This window comes from Rhinoderma darwinii, chromosome 12 (genome assembly GCF_050947455.1).
Source record: "Rhinoderma darwinii isolate aRhiDar2 chromosome 12, aRhiDar2.hap1, whole genome shotgun sequence".
Classification (NCBI taxonomy): Eukaryota; Metazoa; Chordata; class Amphibia; order Anura; family Rhinodermatidae; genus Rhinoderma; species Rhinoderma darwinii.
In genome coordinates, this window is record NC_134698.1 from 51,477,308 (window position 1) to 51,501,753 (window position 24,446).

Here is a 24,446-nt window from a genome sequence, read left to right on the forward strand (position 1 = left end):
CTTAAAAACCTGGAAAGTGGACGTTTAGCATGCTGTAATCATCTGTTTTGGGAAATGGGAGAGGTTCTTATGGAAGGACGTAAGGTCTCATTTACACAAGAACCATCATGGGCAATAGTAATGTGCTAGAGAAATGCACTACTATAGCGCCATGTTTTATAAAAAAAATTTAAACTCACATTTCCAGGAAATGTTCTTAGATCGGTTTCTATAGAAATCCGTATGTGCTGCACCACATGTACAAACCTCACATGTACTTTTTACAGTAGTAAAAACACAACAAAAATTGATATCTGTATGGAAATCCTAATTAAACTGTCTTTGGTGCTGAATTCTTAAAAATAATATCGTTAGTGCACTATGTAAATTATTAACATGGCATACACACAACATAAAATACATGTAAATTGTTTCTCCAGGAAATATGTATTAAGTAACTTTGCACAAGATGTAATAAAGTCACTGCTGAGATTTAGGGCCTGTTCACATCACCGTTCGTTTCCCCTGAGGGGTTCCATATGAGGTTTTCGTCAGGTTAACCCCTCAAGGGAAAGTCAAACGGAAACCTCTGTTTCCATCACCATTGAACTCAATGGTGACGGAAACCTAGCTAATGGTTTTCGTCTTTCACCTTTGTGACAAGGTTCCGTCGTTTTGTGGTGACAGACAGAAACTATTAGCTAGGTTTCCGTCACCATTGAGTTCAATGGTGAGGGAAACGGAAGCTAAGGTTTCCGTTTGACTTTCCCTTGAGGGGTTAACCTGACGGAAACCTTTGTCGTTTTGATGGAATCAATAGCGCAGTTGACTGCGCTATTGATTCCGTCCAAAACGACGGAACCCTGTCACAATGGTGACAGACGTAAACTATTAGCTAGGTTTCCGTCATCATTGAGTTCAATGGTTAGGGAAACGGAAGCTAAGGTTTCCATTTGACTTTCCCTTGAGGGGTTAACCCGACGGAAACCTCAGATGGAACCCCTCAGCGCAAACAAGCGGTGATGTGAACACACCCTTAGTCTCTGAATGCTCACAGCTCGGGGGGGGGGGGGGGGCACTGTTTTCTTACATATAGGCAACTCATTGTTGCACTTAAAGTGCCTTTGTCCACCAGCCCAGTAGACTAGTGTTTCTCAAAGAAAACTTCAAAGGGTGTATTTACTTTAGTTTCTTTTAACGATTTACATTGCGATGTTGTTGTTTTTTGCTTCAATTTTCCTAATTGCGACACATCCACACAGTTTTTGCAAAAACCGTGGCAATAAAACGTGAATGTAAGGAACAGATGCTCTTTATTCTAATGCACCAATGAAGATCAATTACAAAGGTTCCATTGCAACTAGTACAAGTATGTAATAATTAAATATTGCTGACTAGTGTTTCATAAGTAAGTTGGGATGAGGCCTTTATAGTCTTATATCTACTATAATGCTTATACTGATGATGGAACAAACAGAAGGTGTTTCTACAATTTGAATGAAATGTGGCCTTTGTCTTTAAGGCCCAGTTGTCATTATCTTGAGAAAACGCTAATTACCCCGTTTTGGGGGCATCCATTCACTTGGAAAAATATTTTTTTATTTGTTTGTTTTGTATCCATACTATGAAAGCTGCCAATTTCTAAGGCACAGATAGCTTTTTGCCACAGTGATGTCACACATTCGGAGTAAACTGGCATGCTTCATGGCAGGTATACCTTTTGTAAGGTGTCAAACAGGCACAAGCATTGAAAAACCACCATATGAATGCCTGTGATTTCCACTATCTAGAATATGCAAACATAAACACTTCACATATGCTGGATTCCTATACTCAAAATATGGTTGGCATCCAAGTGCCTGGTTAACATTGCACCATGACAATCATATAGAGGTTCTCTACCTAAATTCATTTTTTAGAAAAATAACAAATATAGCATTACATGGGGAAAGACTGGATTGCAGCCCAGTAGTTTTTCCCTTTTTCCCTTCTTTGCTGTCTGCACAATGCCAATCTAGTTTTGAGCTGAACAGCATTATTTCAGACTGACTAATTGCTATGGATATACTTATAGCCTAACATATAACCTTCAACATGAGGTTATCAGGCAGTGCACCCTTAATGGACACAGGTCTTCAACTCTTGGCACTGAACTGAGGACATAGGTACTTGGCAATATGTCATTTTATCAATACCTTATTCTTTAGATTCAGGTTACACCTACAGATATAGCAAAGCCGTCCTTTCACATAACTCATGGTATTATTATGTGTTATTCCTAGTTTTACATAGGACTGCAGGAACACCTACTGCATTAGCTGAAATCAGAAAGTTATCAAAATCCAAATAAGAAACAGTAAAATAAGAAATTCAGCTCTTCTAGCCCCATGAACACCACAGCTACATCTGGAAGCTGCCTGGATTTCAATATTCATATAATTAAAGGGGAACTCCAGCAGTGATAAGGAGTGAGCTGCTAACTCCCAGCCATATACCATGACCAGGAGAGTAAATAGGATTTATAGAGCCCCATAGCATTGACAAGGATGACCATCCAACCTAGATGATAGTAAATTGTACTACAGACAACAGTACAGAGGATAGTAGAAACATATTTTACAGAAGGAGAACCCACATTAGACAGAAAACAGAAATTCAATTGTTTTTTCCCAATAAAAATAATGATTTTCTTGCACTTGACTGGGCTCTCTCAGCCTCTGGGCCTCATAGCAGCTGCTACGGCTATAGTTGCGCCCATGGCCTTCACTTTACAACATGGGAATAACCATCAAATGTGTTTTTCTGGGGTTTTCAATGGATGGTCTTTTTTTAGGATAGGCCATCAATGCATAATTGGTTGGTGTTTGGCCCATAGGATCCCCACTGAACAGCAACAAGAAGGGGTTGTGGTCCTTACTGGAGTGCTGCGTCCTCTTCATTATCCAGGCCCAGCAACATACATACCAGTGTGGCTGCTGCTCACGTTAATGATCACACATTGAAAATACTACAAAACCCTTTAACACTTTTAATAGTTTTCAACAGGAATGCAGTGGAGCAACACTGTTGTCTTGCAGCGCTACAAGCCTGACTTTGAATCCAACCAGGGGTAACATCTGCACGTTTGACTGGGTTTCTTCTGAGTGCTTCACTTTCAACCCACACTCCAAAAACATACAGATAGTGTTAATTAATGTACTAATGGGAAATTAGATTGTGAGCCCCTCTCGAGTCGGGTACTGATGTGAAGGATTACAATCTGTGTACAGCCCTGCCAATTATGTTGATGTATATGTAACTGAAAATAAATCTGTATATATAAAATGTCGTATTTCTACTGATCTACTAAAAACTGAGAAGACTAAGTAGCAAACAGGTTGACAGCAGTTAGAAACACCATTGATATGTTACCGCACGCTACAGTCATAAATCTTAGTTTCTTGTATCATATGAAAATTAACCTGAGGCGATACGGTGTTGTGAGATGACAGTTTATACATAGGGCATGTACCTCTCAAGTTCTTTTTCTCTAATTTGTCATATCAAGTGTTGATAAAATGTGAGCAGGAAGGGCCAGCATATCTGATAAACCGGCGTTCTCTTCCAGCACCATAGGAGTCTGAAGTTATCGTCTCGAATTTGTTACAAAAACTCACAGTTGCACAGAGATCACACAAGAGGAAATCCACCACAGCACGATGTCCATCTTAATAAGGAACACTTTGATTGTGCATCTTCCTCCTGTCGTGTACACTATGTAACAAGACTGGAGCTCAGATCCATAGGATCTTTTTTGGGGTTGAGTTACTAGGCTGTGCTAGGAATCTACTTTCGGAAAAATACAAACTTTATTGTTCCGGCTTATTTTGCGTTCTGCTTTACATTTGGGCTGTTTGGTCTGAATAAGCTCCTCAGGGGTATTTCCGAGAGGAGGTAATAGACGTTTTTTGCTGTTTCTTTTATCAGACATCCATTGTGGAGGCAATTCAAAGGGCCCATATCCAAATTGCATGGAGTACTTGTCATTAAGTATTTCGGCTTCACCAGGCATCACAGGAGCCACTTGTGCTGCTGATTCTGCAATCTGAGGAATTAACTTTTGAACCAAAGTTTGTTCTACTTCTTGACTGGTACTGGCCATTGTTTCCTTCAGTTTATAGTTCCTGGAAGCCTCTGATTTGACCTCATTATCCTCCTCATCCTCAACAGACTTGAAGATCTGTTGTTGTCCAATATAAAACATCTCTAGAAGCTGGCTTCCTGAGCGAACACTAGGCTCCAAGTTCACCTCTGCCACCGATCCTAGGTTGACCACATTCCTACGGCTATACCGACGATGGAGTTGCACAATGGTGCCCAAGACACACTTGCGCACAGACTTGTTGACGGTCAAGAACAGGAGAGGGTTGGTGACCAGTGAAACTTTAGGCAACCAAATGGCAGTAAGCATTAGAAAGTCTGAGATATGAGATACATTGAGCACAGTGCGATAAACAACCATTGTCAAATAGGGAACACTGCAAAGAATAAATATAAGGACCATGGACAGCAGCATAGCATGCAACTCGGCCTCCTTTTGTGAAACATATGGGATAGATATGGAGTTTTGTGGGGTCCTCAGAGCTGCTATGATCACTTTTTTTTTCTGACTTGCACTAAGTGCTCTGCGGATGAGTAGCATAAACAGGAAAACTACAGCAACAGGTATTAAAACAGTGGTGACATTGTACACCAGCACATATACCAAGTGACCCAGAGAGTAACCCCAAGACGGGGAGCAGGTGGACATGGCGTAAATGTCAGTCACGTTAGTCACAGCAAAAACAGGAACACTGGCAACAACTGCATGAGTCCAAATGTAGATAAGCAAGTCTCTAGCTTTGGAATCTGATATCTTCCTCTCAAGAGGGTACAGCACGGAGTAATACCTGCAACGACATCAAACACAAAGGTTTTGCTAGGTGACACAATTATATTGATTAAGTCATCAAATACTGTATGTTTAAATGACCTTGAGTCACCCTCTTCCATTTTATGTTGTTAAAAATGCTCTTGAGCAATTCTAAGCATCTGCGGCAGAAATCCAAAGCATATTGTGTATTTCTGCCGGAGATATGCAGTTAGACGTGTGGCTTATCGTTGTGTAAAGATCTGCCAGCTTTTCCAAGCAGAATCTGCTTCAATAAATGGCATGTCATTATTGACGAAATTTTAAATCTGCACTCAAAATTTCTGTCAAGTCTGCACAGAGATGTGCGAAAAATACACGGAAAATGTGAGAAGTGTGAACAGGGTTTTAAAGTGAGGTAGTCTCTCTCCTTTCAGATTCCTGAATGGCATGATATGGGATCAGGGAAGTGGGCATACATCAGTGTAGAACGGCTTTTAGCCGCTCACAGAAAACAAAAGCGGCATGTGCTTTCTTGCCACTGTTCCGCCTCTGACTGCCCATTGAAATCAAAGGGAGGTAGAAAAGGAATTTTGTAGCAGATTTTTTCTGCCTGCAAAATACTTTGTGTGAACTAGGCCTTACAGTGGTAAGGGAGGGAACTTTAGTAATTCTCATTCATATTCATGTGTAGAGGCAAATATCATTAACCCCTTTACGACTCCCAATACGGTTATATGCGTTCCAACTACCGATGACCCAAGCAGTTGTCACGTACATAAACGTTGGTAGCCGATAACAGAGTTTAATGAGTGCAGTGCTGCTTCAGTGTGAGCAGCGCTGCACTCTCATGTCTGCCGGGGCTTTAAGAGCCACGGAATACATACCCCACTGTAGATAGCACCACACAGAACCCCCGCAAAACCCCCTGTAGATAGCGCCACCTAAACTCTCTCTAAAAGCAGAATCCCTGGCCAACGCTCTGGCTGCGGAATCCCCTCCTAGAGGGAGCCTCTGCTGTCTCAATATCCCCACTATAAATAGTGCCACCCCCACTGTAGATAGCAACACCCCCGCTGTAGATAGAATCGAACCCCCCATCACCCTGTAGATAGCACCACCTAAACTCCCACTAGGTACAGAATCCCCGGTGTCAGATCGCTCTGTGCTGGAGATTCTGCTTCTAGAGAGCCCCTCTCGTCACTGTCCAACGACAGGGGCTCTTTCTAGGAGTCGAACCCCCGGCCGACACTCTGACCGGGGATTCTGCTGCTGGAGAACCCCCTGGTGTCACTATCCATATTTGAACAGTGACATCAGGGCTCTCTCTAGGAGCGGAATCGCCGGCCGACATTCTGACAGGGGATTCCGTTACTGTCATTATCTACATGGGCACTGTGGTGTTTTCAGGTGGCTGGGACAAAAAAGAAACCTAACAAATAAAACTCATCCATTTTTTTAACGTCCATGAAAAACGGATGCCAAATGACGGTGAAAAACGGTCAAATGGCTGGGAAATGGATTCTAATTTCGAGACACATTGATGCAAAACAGCTATGAAAAACTGACAGTTTATCCGTTGTTAACTGCCCTTTTATTCCACGTCGTGCGAATATAGCCTTATAGCCCTCTTCACTCTCCACTAACAGCAATCCAGCGTGACAGAGAGAAGATGACTAATTGTTTTTCCATATATAGAAAAACAAAGGAAGGCAGCACTCCACAGCAGATGGTTTTCAAGTGAAAAATTGCATTTTTATTCACCCATTGGCAGTGCAAGTTTCAGCCCCAGCATGGGCCTTTCTCAAGCTGTCTGGTCAAGCCTGATGAAGGGGCTAGAAGGGGAATGAGCAATTCCTTTTTATAATAAAATAATTACAGTTGACTTCTGCGTCCCAGTGCTTTTCTTACACTAAGCAATACAGGACATCACATAGTGTGCAGACCATTCAGCACATCTCCTCCCATTGATCCCATTCGTGTATCACGCCATGTAGCCAATGTTTTTCTTTTCTTTTTATGATGTTCTATTGTTTTTTATGGCGTTTCTTTAAATGTTTGGCAAGTAATAAATGAAAGGAAGGGATGTTTAAATTGTAGAGGATTATCCACCAGATGGTGCTGCTGAGATTTTTTTTATTGTATTTTGCTGTTTCTGTGATTTTTCACTGTAGATAAAATAATAAAATAATAAATATATATGTGTTATATGTATGTTTGCAATGATTCTGTACTGTTATAATTGGACTTCTGTTGTTTGAATGTCTGTTTAATCAGAGAAGCTGCAAATAAATGTTGGCTATAGTTGTATGTAGAATAATCTTCTGTACTGGAATACAATGCATTCGGAAAGTCTTCAGACCCTTTAAATTTTGTTATGTTAAAAAAACAAAAACGTTTTCCCCCCTCATTCTTTACTCAATACCCCATAATGACAAAGTGAAAACAGAATGTTATTAATCTTTGCTAATTTATTGAAAAGGATAAACTAAAATATTGCATTGACATAAGTATTCAGACCCTTTACTTCGTACTTAGTTGAAGCCCCTTTGGCAGCGATAGCAGCTTCCAGTCTACCTGGGTATGATGCCACAAGGTTTGCACACCTGGATTTGAGGATTTTCTACCATTCTTCTCTTCATATCCTCTTAAGCTCTGTCAGGTTGGATGGGGACCGTCGGTGGACAGACATCTTCAGGTCTTTACATAGATGTTCAAGTCAGGGCTCTTGCTGGGCCATTTAAGGACATTCACAGAGTTGTCCCTAAGCCACTCCTATGTTGTCTTGGCTGTGTGCTTAGAGTCATTGTCTTGTTGGAAGGTGAATCTTCGGCCCAGTCTGAGGTCCAGAGCACTCTTGATCATGTTTTCATTAATAATATCTCTGTACTTTGCTCCATTCATCTTTCCCTCAACCGTGACCAGTCTCCCTGTCCCAGCTGCTGAAGAACACCCCCACAGCATGATGCTGCCACCACCATGCTTGACTGTAGGGATGGTATTGGGCAGGTAATGAGCAGTGCATGGTTTCCTCCAGATATTGAGGCCAAAAAGTTAAATCTAGGGTTTCATCAGACCACAGAATCTTGTCTCTCACAGTCTGAGAGTCCTTTAGCTGCTTTTTTGCAAACTCCAGACAGGCTTTCATGTGTCTTTTACTGAGGAGAAACAAAGGGAAGGCTGTCACAGCACCGGAGCAGCAGATATAGAGGATATAATGGGTTCAAGTCTCATAGGAACCTGATCCAGAGTCCCACAGCAGAATCCAAACACGAGAGACAAGGCAGCACTTTCAGTCCAACGAGACCTTTCTCAAGCATGCTTGAGAAAGGTCCTGTTGGACTGAAACGTTGCATTGCATTGTTGGGTGAATAAATTCCCTTGATTTTTGAAAGTGCTTCCTTGTCTCTCGTGTTTGGATTTTACTGAGGAGGGGCTTCTTTCTGGCCACACTGCCATAAAGCCCAGATTGGTGGAGTGCTGCAGTGATGGTTGACCTTCTGGAAGTTTTTCTCTTCTGCACATAGGATCTACAGAGCTCAACCAGAGTGACCATTGTGTTCTTGGTCACCTCCGTTACCAAGACCCTTCTCCCTTGATTACTTAGGTTGGTGGGACGGCCAGCTCTAGGAAGAGTCCTGGTTGTTCCAAACTTCTTCCATTTAAGAATTATGGAGGCCACTGTGCTCTTGGGATATCTAAATGAAGAAAAAGGATAGAGGAGGACAACGGCGCTTCTCTAAGGTAATATTGTGAGGAACGGGGGACAGTGTGAGCAAAGAGGTGAGCTGATACACTCACCTGGCAGTGTTGTTCTAGGCTAGGCACAACACTACTGCTTAGCGTAGAAACGAGAATTCATGAAGATCGTTGTGGATGTCACCCGCTGCTATCCCATGAGAAAAAATTATGTTCCCGGGAAAACGAACACAGGATGTGGAGAAGAAAAAGTTGCAGAATACTTACCTGTCAGGCGCCGTGTCCCGAATGCTGCAACTTTTTCTTCTCCACATACTGTGCTCTTGGGACCTTTCAGTGCAGCAGAATTTTTTTTGTACCCTTCTCCAGATCTGTATCTCCACACAATTCTGTCTCTGAGCCCTACAGACAGTTCTTTCCTCCTCATATCTTGGTTTTTGCTCTGATATACATTGTCAGCTGTGAGACCTTACATAGAAAGGGGTGTGTCTTTCCAAATCATGTCCAATCAAATGAATTTACCACAGGTGGACTCCAATCAAGGTGTAGAAACATTTCAAAGATGATTTACAGAAACGTGAGGCCCCAGAGCTAAATTTCAAGTGTCATAGCAAAAGATCTGAATACTTATGTCCATGCGAAATGTGTTTTTCATTTTTAATAAATTTGCAAATATTTCTGCTTTCACTCTGTCATTATGGGGTATTGAGTGCAGAATGATGGAGAAAAACTTTATTTTTTATTTTTTTTATTTTAGCACAAGGCCTCAATGTAACAAAATGTGGAAAACGTGAAAGGGTCTGAAGACTTTCCGAATCCACTGTATATGCTGTGACAGAAATAAATGATGAGCAATTCCATTTTATAATATTATTGTTGGAATCACTCCATTTACAATCGGAACTGATAACATAATAGTCAAATTTTAAATATTTATTACTATCATAATACAGGCTGATGCAAATGTCACCAGCAGGGCAGTGGCGGAAAACATGAAATTGAATCATTCCACTTGCTAATGGACCAATTCCAATTCCAATAATAACATTATGTTAGGTCATTTTTGATAATGCAATTGCCTTGTATAATGTTTAAAGAGGAATTCCACCTAAATGTATTTATAGAAGTCCTCCCCTGCCCTCAACCTGTTCCTCTTGTATCTTTGTAAGATACCAATGCTAATGAACTGCAGGAAAACTTCACAATTTATTATCCAAGCTAGAATTTCACTTTACATATTTACTTAATGATTTAGTTCACAAATAAAAGCAGAATATAGCAGAATAGAAACCTGAATACATTATACATTAATTCTGAAAGTTTTAAAGATAATACAGATTATAAAAGACTTCTTTACCTATCCAAAGCAATGGCAGCGAAGCTGAGGATGGTCACAGAGCAGAAGACTTTGTGCAAGAATTTGATGGTCTTACAGAAAAGTAGAGTGTAAATCCACCAGCAACACTGTGGGCTGGCACTGAGAACAATGTCAAAAGGCACACACACCAAACTGGCACAGATACCAGAACAAGCAAGATTTTTCATGAAGCGATTGGTCACAGATTTCAGGACGGTTGTTCTGCAGGTCGACCAAAGTACAATGATGTTCCCTAAAAGAAAATTAAAGGTGCAATTTATTATTGACATGATTATTTTACAATAAAGAGTCTTAAATGGATTTTTTTTCTATGAAAGCGTTGTATGACATGTCAGTCAAGTGTATCACAACAGTCCAACTTGAGGGGTCTGTTAGCTGGGACCCCTATACATTTTTTGTGTTAGATTTCTGTAACTCTCATTCATTATAATGGATCAAGATCATACATGTGTGGTCACCAGGGGCAGATTATCATAAGGTTAAAATGGGTGTTTGCCCAGGGCCTGAGGCTTTACGGAAGCCCATGTGGCCAAGGCTAGGAAAAGGGTGCAGAGACAATGATGGTAAAGGAAATTCGAATTATTATAATACATTAAACTCTACAGGGGTTTGGTTAATGCACTGCTTCGTATGTGGTGGTGATGATGTTGCCAAGAGCCTAGAGGCTGGCCCTGGGGCTTACTGATGATGACAGGATCAGTGTTTCTCTAATGCATAGCAATCTGCTGTGCATTTGAAAGAAGGGGCAGAATGACAATTCAACATTTCCTGAGGGCTCAGGTCATTTGGGGGGGGGGGGGGGGGGTCCCATAGTTTTTTACCTAGATATTGCTCCATAGGTGTCTGAATCACTTTCTTCCCTTAAGGTAAATAATGAAATTCTATCTATGTGCATCCACCACTAGGGGGAGCTTACTGCATGCAGATTTATACAGCTCCCTTTGTTGAGTGGTGAAAAGTAGAGTGTCTGCTGTCCACCATCCCCTGCTCAGGGCCCCTATCACATCATGCACTGATATTCTGGCAGTAGTGGTCACATATGACAGCCGCTGTGTTTTCTTGAAAAGATCTGTTATTAATATAATTCCAACGATTCTGAAAAATATTGATATCAAGGCCAAAAGTAGAATTTTTACTAGCGGTTTCCAAATTTATTGGTGCCCATGGTGGAGATGTCAAAATGCCCCACTAGTGTTAGCATTTTACATATAATTTTATATAGCTAGTATTAAGTTCAATGGGAAATGTTTAAAACTGTATGCAGTAAGCTGCCCCTGCAGGCAGGAGAGTTTATTATTTAGTTGTACCAATGGAAGTGAGTAATTTGAAGCTCTGTGACAAACAAAAAATTGAGCACTGATATTATGAAATCAATCAGAACAGCGGGGCAGATTTATTAATGTGTCTGCATCCAGAATGTGTCTAAAAATGTACCCCAATTTGGTGCATTTTGGCGCACTTCATTTTAGAACAGATATTTGCACCTCTCTAGACACTTAAAATAAGTCCCAAAAAAGGGGTAAGGCTTAACGGAAAGGGTCTTAATCGCACCAAAGATCTGGCTTAAAATTGTGTCTCAAATTAAGCCAAATCAAAGTGGTATGAGGAGGAGAAAAGTGTCTAGCAAGTCTATCTAGAAGCACCAAATTTATCATATAGCATGCACCACTCTAAAAATGTGGTGCATCTTTTGCCTGGTCTAACTTTACACTGTCTATAACGTAGTAAATCTGCCCCAGTATTTTGGAAATTTGTAGATTAACTAAAGTGAAATTATGTATACACTTTTCTGCTGCAGACCACCCAATATAATATTACAAACCGCTTCACCATCCTAAACCCCCAGAAATATTAGGTGTTAGGGTATGTTCACACGGCGGGGGTCCGTAACGGCTGAAATTACGGGGATGTTTCAGCCTGAAAACATCCCCGTAATTTCAGCCGTACCGGCATGTGCAGGCGCTTGAACGCCGCGTCGATTACGGCCGTAATTAGCGCTGCTATTCATTGGAGTCAATGAATAACGGCTCCAATTACGGCCAAAGAAGTGACAGGTCACTTCTTCTACGCGGGCGTCTATTTACGCGCCGTCATTTGACAGCGGCGCGTAAATATACGCCTCGTGTGAACAGACAAACGTCTGCCCATTGCTTTCAATGGGCAGATGTTTGTCAGCGCTATTGAGGCGCTATTTTCAGACGTAATTCGGGGCAAAAACGCCCGAATTACGTCCGTAAATAGGCCGTGTGAACATACCCTAAATCCCTAATCCACTCTGGACCTGCAAGGATATTCGGTACATAACCACCCTAGAGCACCTTAACCCACTCTAGACCATCTGGGATATTACCAGGATTACTATTATTAACCCCTAAACCACCCTACATAAAAGCATGTCATGTAGCATATGTACAGCATTTGCAAAGTGAGTGTAATGTGGGGAGGCCATTTTATGGTTCAAAGTGAATCTGTCCCCATACTATGCTGCCCTGTTTGAGGAAAGTATAGTATGGAGACAGGTTCATAAAATTTTGTGCCTAATAGCACCTACCAAAGAATACCGTGAACTCATGGTTATGAGTCCGCTGTGTTCATGAGGGAAGAACCACCCTTCTCCTGCAGCTCTCAGCAGCGTGGCAGAAGACACTGGACGTGGCAAACGACACTGGACGTGGCAAACGACAGCAGGTGCAGTAGACACGACTCCAACACTGGTAGGCATAGGAACAACAACAATACGGGATACAGGAATGGGTAACAGGGCACGGGTAACAACTTGAACGGGGAAACACTAAGGGACCATTTGCAAGACAGACTGGGATAGACTAACAACGCTCAGGCAAGGATCAGAAGGCCTGGGGCCTTCTTATAGACCAGGAAATCATGGCAGTTGATGATGATGACGATTTCCTTTGTGTGCGCGCTGGCCCTTTAAGGCCGGGCATGAGCGGAGCGGAAGTGAGCGCTGGCGTCTCCTAGGAAGGAGACGGGGACCAGCGCTCATGGATCCATGCCTGCGGGCTTTGGGAGGTGAGTAAATCCTTTGGCCCGCGGCCATGGACGCTACAGTATCCCCCTCTTACGCCCCCTCTTCTTGGGGCCAGAGCGAGAGAGGAACTTTTTAATAAGAGCAGGAGCACTTCTGGCTCCCAGGACCTCTCCTCAGGACCAAACCCTCTCTAGTCCACCAAATAGAAAATCCTTCCTCCTACCCTTTTGCAGTCCAGGATCTCCTTTACCTCGAATACATCAGAAGGACCGCTGGGAGCAACTGTGGAACTAGAAGTATTGCTGAAGCGGTTCAGGACCACTGGTTTCAGGAGGGACACATGAAAGGAGTTGGGGATTCTGAGGGTAGGAGGCAGCCACAGCTTATAGGAGATGGTTGATTTGTTGCAGAATCTCAAAAGGACCAAGGAACCTGGGAGCAAACTTGTATGAGGGCACCTTCAAGCGAATGTTTCGAGAGGACAGCCAGACTTTAGTCCCCGGAAGATACTGAGGCGGCTCTCTTCTCCTAGTATCTGCCTTTCGCTTCATGCGATCTATTGCAAGCAAAATAGAGGACGGGGTCTGTTGCCAGATTTGTAGGAAGTCCCCATATGCAGAGTCAGCAGCGGGTACCTGAGATGAAGTCGACACAGGAAGAGGGACTCTCTAGGATGTTGACTGTATACAATGTGAAATGGAGTGGAAGTGGTGGACTCACTTGTGTGGTTGTTGTATGAGAACTCGGTCCATGGAAGAAGCTGTACCCAGTTATCGTGCTCTGAAGAGATGAAGTGGCGGAGATAATTCTCCATGATCTGGTTGATCCTCTCAACTTGCCCATTGGACTGGGGGGGGGGGGGTGATAGGCTGAGGAAAAGTCCAAACTCACCTCCAGGAGTTTACAGAGGGCTCTCCAGAATATGAGGTAAACTGAACCCCCCGGTCGGACACAATGTGAAGAGGCAAGACATGCAAGTGAAAGATGTGTTGAATGAAGGGACTCGCCAGTCGGGGAGCAGAAGGTAGGCTGGTGAGCGGGATAAAATGTGCCATCTTAGAGAACCGGTCCACCACCACCCAGATGGCGTTGCATCCTGCTGAGGGAGGAAGGTCTGTGACGAAGTCCATTGCAATGTGCTGCCAAGGGGCATTGGGTACAGGCAGAGGTTGAGGCAGGCCGGCAGGCTTGGAGTGAGAAACTTTGTTAGAGGCACACACCGTGCAAGAAGAGACAAAGTCCAGAACATCTTTAGGTAGCGTAGGTTTTACGGACACCAGCGTGCCCAGCAAGTTTAGAACTGTGTCCCCAGCGGAGAATTCTTCTCCTGTCTGCCACCCAAACAAAAGTTCTCCCCGTAGGGATGTTTATAATCTGCAGCAGATTAGCGGTGACAATGCGGGACGGGTCTATGATAGTCTGAAGGGACTCCACCGTGTCTTCCGTCTCAAACAATCTGGACAGGGCATCGGCCCTCACATTCTTGTCAGCGGGACGGTAGTGGAGCAGAAACTGTAAACGGGTGAAGAACAGCCACCACCTGGCTTGACGAGGATTGTCTTTGAGCGAACTGAAGGTAGGTAAGGTTCTTGTGGTTGGTGTAGATCAAGATGGGGTGAGCTGCGCCTTCTAGAAGATGTCTCCACTCCTCCAGAGCCAATTTGATGGAAAGTATCTCCCGATCTCCAATAGAGTAATTGCGCTCAGCAGAAGAAAAAAGTCTTGAGTAGTAGCAACATACTGCTACCTTTTCATTTGGAGCTCCTCTGGAACAGAATTGCACCTGCACCAACAGAGGAAGCGTCCACCTCCAGTGAGAACTGCCGAGATACGTCAGGGTGATGGAGGATCGAAGCTGAAGTGAAGGCTTTCTTGAGGCTAATGAATGCGGACTCTGCCTCTAATGTCCACACTTTGGCGTTCACACCCTTCTTGGTAAGGGTAGAGACGGGAGCCGTCAGAGATGAAAAGTTCGGATTAAACTGCCGGTAGAAATTGGCGAATCCCAGGAACCGTTGTATGGCCCTTAGGCCTTGAGGACGTGGCCACTCCAGGACAGACTTTAGTTTCTCAGGGTCCATCTTAAGACCTTGATCCGAGATGACGTAGCCCAGGAAAGGCAAAGATTTCTTTTCAAAGACGCACTTCTCCAACTTGGCATATAAACGATTTTCTCTTAGTCGCAGAAGAACTTGACGGACATGCCTCCAATGGGTCATCGGATCTGGGGAAAAAATAAAAATATCATCGAGATAAACTACAACACACATATAGAGGAGATCTCGGAAAATATCATTGTCAAATTCCTGAAATACTGCAGGAGCGTTACACAGTCCGAAGGGCATCACTAAGTATTCGTAGTGCCCATCGCGGGTGTTAAATTCCGTTTTCCATTCATCACCCCGGCGAATCCGGATTAGATTATAAGCCCCCCACAGATCTAGCTTAGAAAAAATTTTGGCTCCTCGTATGCGATCAAACAGCTCGGATATAAGTGGCAACGGGTTTTTGTTCTTGACCGTGATCTGGTTGAGACCACGGTAGTCAATACAGGGTCGAAGAGAACCATGTCTCTTCTTAACGAAGAAGAAGCCTGCCCCAGCCGGGGAGGAAGATTTTCGAATAAAACCCCTCTCCTAGTTCTGTTTGATATAGGCTGACATAGATGAAGTCTCTGGCAAGGAGAGAGGATATACTCATCCACAGGGAAGAGAAGCATTAGGAACCAGTTCAATGGGACAGTCATAATTCCGATGTGGAGGCAACGTCTCAGCCTCTCGTTTGCAGAAGACATCCGCAAAACTGGCATACTGAGATGGTAGACCGGGGAGTGATTGAGGCAGAGGGGGCATAACAGGAAGAACTTGTGACAGGCAATGGCTATGGCATCTGGAACCCCATTGAAGAACCTCTTCCAGTCAAGGACCGGGGCGTGTAGGCGGAGCCATGGCAGACCAAAGCAGGATAGGATTGATAGCCTTAGGTAGTACCAGGAAGGTGATCTGTTCTGAGTGAAGAGCTCCGACCCGTAGTGTCAACGGCTCCGTGATGAGTATAATCGGATCGGGCAATGGTAGACCATTCACAGAGGCAACAGCCAGGGGTCTCTCCAGACGGACTGTGGGTAGGCGTAAACGATCCACTAGATCCTGCTGGATGAAATTAGCAGCCGCTCCAGAGTCAAGATAGGCGGAGGAAGGATGTGACGTTTCTACGGAGACGATGGCCACTGGAATCTATAATCTGGAAGAGGTTTTAACGTTTGGAGACGTTCCACCTAGAGTTGCTTCTCCAACCAACCCTAGGTACTGGAGTTTCCCAATTTCTGTGGGTATTGGCGCACAAAAAGACCCTTAAGGCCACAATACATACATAGTCCAGAGGAGCGTCTGCGCTGCTTCTCCTGTTCAGATAACCGGACTCTGTCTACCTGCATGGGTTCTTCAGTTAGCGCACTAGGGGAAGACAATAGTGGTCTCTGGACCGAGGGTGCTGGTCTGTGGGCCAGCACAGCACTGTGGGCACTGTGGGCTCTCCTGTCGAACCTCTTGAGTGCACTCCCGGATTCTCATATAACAGTATGAGGGCATCCAAGGTAGAAGGAAGGTCGCGGGCCGCCAGTCCGTCCTTGATGTGAGTGGACAGTCCCTGCCAGAAGGTCGCCACCAGTGCCTCATTGTTCCATGCCAGCTCGGATGTGAGGGTCAACAGAGTGGCTACGGCAGAGGATGTTCGACCCGGCTCCTCGATCACGGCACAAAGCACTGCCAGAACAAGGCTAGGTCCGAGGATACAGGTCCTTGTTGCTCCAAGATTGGGTTCGCCCATGCGAGGGCCTTGCTAGCGAGGAGGGAGATAATAAACGCCACTTTGGCCTCCTTGGAGGGGAAGAGATGAGGCCGCAGCCTAAAATGAACCGTGCATTGATTAAGAACTCCCCTACATGCTCTGGGATCACCGACGTAGCGAGGAGGAAGAGGCAGAGGAACTGTGGATCCGGAACAAACAGGAGGAGCAACGGGCAGTGACACAGCAACAGCCTCAGGAGGAAGAACCGGGTGTGGAACAGTGAGTAGATCAAGGCGGACCAGGATAGAATTCACAGCCTCAAGGAGTTGATCCTGACATGTGCGTAGGTCATGCATCTCTGTCTGTATCTTCTGGACTGCGGTCTTGGGCTGGCCAGCGAGTTCCATGGTCTGAGCATACTGTCACGGTCACAGGGTATGTGGACCCACTAGGCCGCTCCGCCGTAGCGGGGAGGCAGCTGACCAGGTCACAGTCTACACGAAAGTCAATAGCAGATAGCAATGCTTGGGTACCTGAACTAGTCCAGACGGTGGCTGTGGCTTCAACACAGATGGAGGCCAGTGCGGCAGGTAGCGCCAGACATGGCAGGCAGGCAGGCAGTATCCGATGTAGCAAAAGAAACTGGACGTGGCAGAAGACACTGGACGTGGCAGAAGACACTGGACGTGGCAAACAACACTGGATGTGGCAAACGACAGCAGGTGCAGTAGACACGACTCCACACTGGTAGGCAGAGGAAAAAGAACAATACAGGATACAGGAACGGGTAACAGGGCACGGGTAACAACTGGAACGGGGAAACACTAAGGGACCATTTGCAAGACAGACTGGGATAGACTAACAATGCTCAGGCAAGGATCAGAAGGCCTGGGGCCTTCTTATAGACCAGGAAATCATGGCAGTTGATGATGATGACGATTTCCTTTGTGCGCGCGCTGGCCCTTTAAGGCCGGGCACAAGCGTGCGCACGCACCCTACGGGACACATTGCAGAACGGAGCGGAAGTGAGCGCTGGCGTCTCCTAGGAAGGAGATGGGGACCAGCGCTCACGGATCCATGGCTGCGGGCGTCGGGAGGTGAGTAAACCCGACAGCCCGCTGCCATGGACGCTACAAGGGCTATGTGCGGCATACTATAGTCTTACACGGTTCAGTCATAACATTAATACTACTGACAGGTGAGGTAAATAGCATTTATTTTCACATTACAATGGACCCTGTCGAGGGGTTGGATATATTAGGCAGCTAGTGAATACTCAGTTCTTGAAGTTGATGTGTTGGAAACAGGAAAAATTGGCAAGCATAAGAATTTGAACGTCTTTGACAAGGGCTAAAATGTGATGGCTAGACATCTGGGTCAGAGCATCTCCAAAACGGCAGGTCTTGTGGGGTGTTCCTGGTATGCAGTGGTTAGTACCTACCAAAAGTGGCAAAGGAAGGACAACTGGTTGTAACGACCAATGGGATGGCAGCAGATAACAGGTCACAGGCAGGTAACTGGTAACAGGTGAACAGCAGGTAACTGGATACAGGCTGGTAACAGACAACTGGATACAGGCTAATAACTGGTAGCAATAGCAGGCAGGATAAGGTGCATGCAGGAAACTTTGCAGGATAACTCTAGGTTTTTCCAACATTGCTCAGGAAGGGTGTGTCCAGTGAAGCAAACTAATATACCTGATGATTGACTGGAATAGGCTGGGGATGGATTTGGGTGTACAGGAAGTGAGTGCGCGCCCTCCCGCCCTATGGTCAGACCCAGTAACACAAAAAAGTGCACGTGCTTGGCAGTGTGGTGACCCAGGAACTATACAGCGTGTACCAAAGGTAACCTGGCTGTTGTGCTTGCTGAGAGCGGTAGTACGCCAACAAGCACCAGCATTACACTGGTGAACTGGCGACAGGGTGATAGGTGCCCAAGACTCAGTGATGCCTAGAAATGTGTCTGAACACAAAATTCATGGCAGCTTTCCTGACGGCAGTGGCCTCTTTCCGCAGGATAATGTGCCCTGCCACACTGCAAACATTTGTTAAGGAATGGTTTGAGGAACATGACAAAGATTTCAAGATCTTGCCTTTTAATTCCCCAGATCTCAATCCGATCGAGCATCTGTGAGATGTGCTGGAAAACAAGTCCAATGAGACCCCACCTCACAACTTACAGGACTTAAAGGATCTGCTGCTAATGTCTTGGTGCCAGATACCACAGTACACCTTCAGTGGTCTAGTGGAGTCCATGCCATGACGAGTCAGAGCTGTTTTGGCGGAACGAGGGGGACCTACACAATATTAGGCAGTTGATTTTAATGTTATGGCTGAATGATATATGGTGCCTCCATACAACACCATATTATAACCATATTGTTTATGCAGTGTAGGAAGAAAGAAGGGCAATCTTTTGGCAACCACATAGCATGTCTGCATCCCGATGTTTGTGCGCTGTACAGAAGGGCATGACTGGCCCTTTGCTCCTTACAAAGTGTTTATTTTTGGGAAAAAATAAACATATAAATGTACATATAATTGTCATTCCCACAACCGTAGCAGCCCATAAAAATTATAAAATTAATGCGTTATTTATCCAAAACTGTTAAAAACAAACAAGGACAAAATTAAATTTTTTTAGTTCATTTTCCCCTTTTCTCCCAAAAAAAGCAATAAAAGTTAATCAATAGGTCCAATGTACCCAAAATTGGTACTAATAAAAATCCCAACTCATCCCACAAAAAATAACCTCCATAAAATACTGCAAAATAGTCAAACAAAAAACATTAATTAAATTTGGTATTGCTGTAATCTTAGCGACCTGCAGAATATATTTAACATATTTATTCCCCCATGACTCACATTAAGGGCTTATGCACACGTCCGTTGTTTTTTTCAGGTCCTATGTGTTTTTTTGTGGATACCATACTGAACCATTAATTTCTATCGGGCCAAGCACACATCTGTTTATTTGCGGATCTGTGTGTCTGTTACGCAAATTATAGAACAGGTCCGATACCTGTCCGCATTTGCGGTCCGTCTCACCCATTCACGGATCCTAGTGTCCGTATTTGGGTCCATAATGACTCAGAGTTGCTACCGCAAACAGTTCCGTATGTCCGTATATTACGGCCATGTTGTTTCCATGTGTCATCTGTATTTTGCGGTCCATGCCCATAGGAAGGTCACGTGATCGTATTTCCTAGGCATTTCCTAGCATCGTATCTGCAAAATGTGGACAGGAACATGGATGGCTTCCATATGCTGTCCATTATTTTTGCAGACCCATTGACTTGAATGGCGGACGAGGATAGGACATATTCTATAATTTGCGGAACGGAACAGTGGATCCGCAAAAAACACTGATGTGTATATGGCCCAATAGAAATGAATGGGTCAGTGTGCTATCGGCAAATAATGCCGATAGCACCCTAAAGGAAAACACTGTTGTGTGCATTAGCCCTAAGATATAAGTGACAGACCGCTTAAATAAGAGTGTCTGTCACTAGACTGGAGGAGACAGGTTCCCTTTAAGGATCATCTCCTGATTTTTAGAGATATATTTATACATATATTTTCTGTTTCCTTTCTTCCAAAAAAAGGCAAAGTACCACCACTTACAAAGGAGGGGGCTCCCTACCAAATGTTTCTCTTAGTTGCTTCCATTTAAAATCAATCTGTCTGCGAAGAAATGTCTGAAACCATCGTGCAGGTCAGAAGTTCACACTCAGCAGCTTCATCTACTTATTGAAGGTCAGAAACCATTCTAGTGAGTTTAAGAAAAAAGAAGGGGAATTTGCCAGACATCTGTGATGCAATCTGCCATATTTATTTGTTCACATGCGTTTCAAGCGTTTGTTTATTAAACTTTTATCAAGCATTTTTAATGGTGTTTTTTACATATTTTTTGGTGGCGTTCTATTTTTATTGTCAATTTGTACTGTGCATTTTTTTCTGGCAAGAAAAAAAAGACATACTCGGAGCATGCTGTGTTTTGAAAAAAAGCCACTGACCCCAAAAACTGCACAAACCAAAACAACATGTATGTACAGTAGGCTTTGTCATATTTTGCTATAGACGTTAAAGTAAATTAAGAAATAAATAAAAAACAGAATGCCCTAAATAACCCCCACTCAATGTTTTGGCCAGGAGCCCCTACCAATATGGATGCAGCCGAAACAACGTGCTCGTTGATTCCGGTTGTTCCACCCGTGTCAATGCTGCCAACTATAGGTTAACAGAAAGTTTTTACTATAGCTACATATAGTTCACTTTGAATGCTTACCCAGAGTTGGTCCTTGTCCCTGCAAATCTATTGCCTGTTTTTTCTGGCCACTCCGTGTTAAGTGTTCAAAGTACTAATGCAAGCAGCATGATCGGTAAGCACTTGAAAATAGAAGAGCCCTCATGTAATGCAGATGGAGAGGAGACATTCTCCTCCTACATAAACATTGTCCGAGAAAGATGTTAGTCAAATGAGAATCCTTGTTTGCTGAAATGACCGCAAGATATTGGTAAATTGCAGCACGTTACAATTTTTTGCATTCTTGTATTTAGAAAGCTTTGGGTGTTACTAGATTATTTTCTAGCAATTTTTCAGAAGTGCTATTTTATCCCAGTTGCCAAACAATGTATAACTTTCCATTCACGCATCCCATTAGTTAAAGGGGTATTCCCAATTTAGGCATTTATGGCATAATCCACTAGTCACTGCCTGGAATCTGCTGCCAGCAGCTGCTGCATCAGGTGAAACAGGGGACTGGTAACCCCCGTTCATGATATAGTTGGGGGTCCCAGAGCTGGGACCTGCATCTATCAGACATTTATGGCATATCCTGTGGAAATGCCAGAAATATCTAAGTTGGAAATATACCTTTAAAGTGGAAGACAACCCCTTTTTAAATTGAAACCAGCCTATCTATAAGCTGGTCGCCGCAGTATCAGCTTCAGAAACCCCCGGCAATTAGCTGATTTTTTCTTTTGGGAATGCATGTACTACTGAATGGCTGACCATGTAAGGGCTGGGCCCGCCAGAGCCATTCTTTGTTGGCATCTTTCCTCTCTGGCTCAAAGATGCGGGTCCCTACTTTGGGATCTCCCTCTAACTCCCTAAAGCCCATATGGGTAACGAAAAAAAGTAGGGAGGGAAAAAAGTGTGGAGAACAAAACAGACAGGCGCTCCTCTAAGGTAAATATTGTCAGGATACGTACAGATGAAAAGACATAAATTTGTAAGTGAGTAGTTACGGTCCACTCACCTATTTGGGTTGTGCAGGATAGTCGGCACAACTCAATTTTCATGTGTTTGGCAGTGTGTCACTGCGCTTGAGAGATCCACAGTATGCAAAGCCTCCGCAGTTGGCATCGGGTGTTGGTATGGAACCAGACTTTTTCCGATGGTTAGTATAGTTAGGAATAACAAGGAAAAATAATATGGCTCCTGGTGAAGGCGCTCCTGTGTCCGTGATGGTAGTGCGGTGGCCTATATTGATAACTGCACCTCGAGTTTCATAAAATAAGGAATTTATTAAAACCCCATAACAGAAGGGGTTAAAAATAAATAAATAATGGAGAAACTGCAACGTGTTTAAACCCTTTTATACACCTGATGAAGATCCTGGTACAGGGTTGAAATGCGTTGCATTTCCTCCATTATTTATTTATTTTTAACTCCCTCTGTTACGGGGTTTTAATAAAATCCTTATTTTATGAAACTCGAGTTGCCGTTAACAATATAGGCCACCGCACTACCACCATGGACACAGGAGCGCCTCCACCAGGAGTACATATTCTTTTTTCCATGTTATTCCTAACTAATGGCCATATTGTAATGGTTGCCTTTTTTGAGACAACCCTTTGGTACCATACACTACATTTACAGCGCTGGAAGCCTGTTGTTGAGGACTAGCGCTGTAAATGTACAGTAAAGAATCTGTACCCGTGCCATCACCCACAGGAATATGGCTGTGATACGCAAAACAAAAGAATTCCCTGCATCCTCAAGGCCAAAATTAGCTGCATTGTTAAGGTATTGGAGGTGTTTTCTTGCAATGAATGTTAAGGGTATGTGCACACGAGAAGTGCCTTTTACGTTTGAAAAGACAGACTGTTTTCAGGAGAAAACAGCTGCCTCGTTTCAGACGTAAAAGCTCCTCCTCGCATTATGCGGGGCGTCTGTGACGCCCGTAATCTTGAGCTGCTCTTCATTGACTTCAATGAAGAACGGCTCAAATTAAGTTGCAAAGAAGTGCCCTGCACTTCTTTGCCGAGGCAGTCATTTTACGCGTCGTCGTTTGACAGCTGTCAAACGACGACGCATAAATGACAGGTCGTCTGTACAGTACGTCGGCAAACCCATTCAAATGAATGGGCAGATGTTTGCCGACGTAATGTAGCCCTATTTTCAGACGTAAAACGAGGCATACTACGCCTCGTTTACGTCTGAAAATAGGTTGTGTGAGCCCAGCCTAATACAGATTTCCGACACATCTCCTGAAGGGACCGTCGTGGCATTAAGAGGGTCTGACTTGAAATCAATATGTCATCAATGTTGTTGAGGTTTTCAGCTTGATTTAGACTATAGCGCTTTGTGAGGCTGGGTTTCCCACAGGGCGTTTTTCTATCAAGTTTTCTTTACTCATTTTTATTTCAGTTTTATTGTGGTTTAAATGCATTTTAAAAGTCGCATGCATTTCACAGCCATTTGCCACGATTTGGTGATGTGGTTGTAAAGGATCTGCCAGGCACAGCTTCGGGGTTAACTCCCTTAATTAATCAGTCAGCACCTGAATCTACATCCCTGAGACTGACTCCAGCTTCCACCACTCAAGCTGGCAGGCTTAGGAGTGGGAGAGCCTATTGCAACCTAGCCAGACTCAGCTAGCTCCCGCCCTCGGTCTATTTAAGCCTGCCTTTCCTGTTCCTCCAGTGCTTGTGATTTCTTTTTCGTGTGGTTTCCTGGCCCAGCTACAGCTCCTGCTATTTTTGATCCTGCTCCATACAGACCCTGGCTTACCGACTACTCTTCTGCTCTTCGTTTTGTACCTCGCACACTCCTGGCTTGACTCGGCTCGTTCACCACTCTGGTTGCTCACGGTGTTGCCGTGGGCAACTGCCCCTTTCCCTTGCTTGTGTTCCCTTGTATGTTTGTCGTGTTTGTCGTGCACTTACTGAGTGCAGGGACCGCCGCCCAGTTGTACCCCGTCGCCTAGGGCGGGTCGTTGCAAGTAGGCAGGGACAGAGTGGCGGGTAGATTAGGGCTCACTTGTCCGTTTCCCTACCCCCTGGTCATTACATAATCACAAGCCCATACCTAGTCTACCCTGGTCCCTGACACCACTATGGACCCCCGTGAGACCCTGGCTCAGCAAATGCAGGGTCTCTCCCTACAGGTCCAGGCCCTGGCTCAGAGGGTCAACCAGCCTGATGCTACCTTGGTAGTTCCCCCCACCGCACCTCTTGAACCCCACCTTAAGTTGCCCGACCGGTTCTCAGGGGACCGGAGGGCTTTTCTCTCCTTTCGGGAGAGTTGTAGGCTTTACTTTCGTTTTAAGCCTCATTCCTCAGGTTCTGAGAGCCAGCGGGTGGGTATAATTATGTCCCGGCTCCAGGAAGGGCCCCAAGAGTGGGCCTTCTCCTTGGCTCCCGACGCCCCTGAACTTTCCTCCGTTGATTGTTTCTTTTCTGCTCTCGGACTTATTTATGACGAGACTGACAGGA

General features: G+C 44.4%; 1 protein-coding gene across 1 annotated transcript in view; it reads right to left on the bottom strand.

Annotated features, from left to right (window-relative positions):
• Nucleotides 1-1,871: 1,871 nt before the first annotated feature.
• The window catches only part of GPR176 (G protein-coupled receptor 176), a 63,443-nt gene continuing 40,868 nt past the window's right edge, over nucleotides 1,872-24,446 (bottom strand). Inside the window, exons 2-3 of the mRNA XM_075843341.1 lie at nucleotides 9,924-10,176; nucleotides 1,872-4,907 (exon numbers count right to left, since the gene is read on the bottom strand). Coding sequence (XP_075699456.1) covers nucleotides 3,797-4,907; nucleotides 9,924-10,176 — 1,364 coding nt within the window. The 3' untranslated portion in view covers nucleotides 1,872-3,796. The remainder of the gene's footprint in view (nucleotides 4,908-9,923; nucleotides 10,177-24,446) is intronic.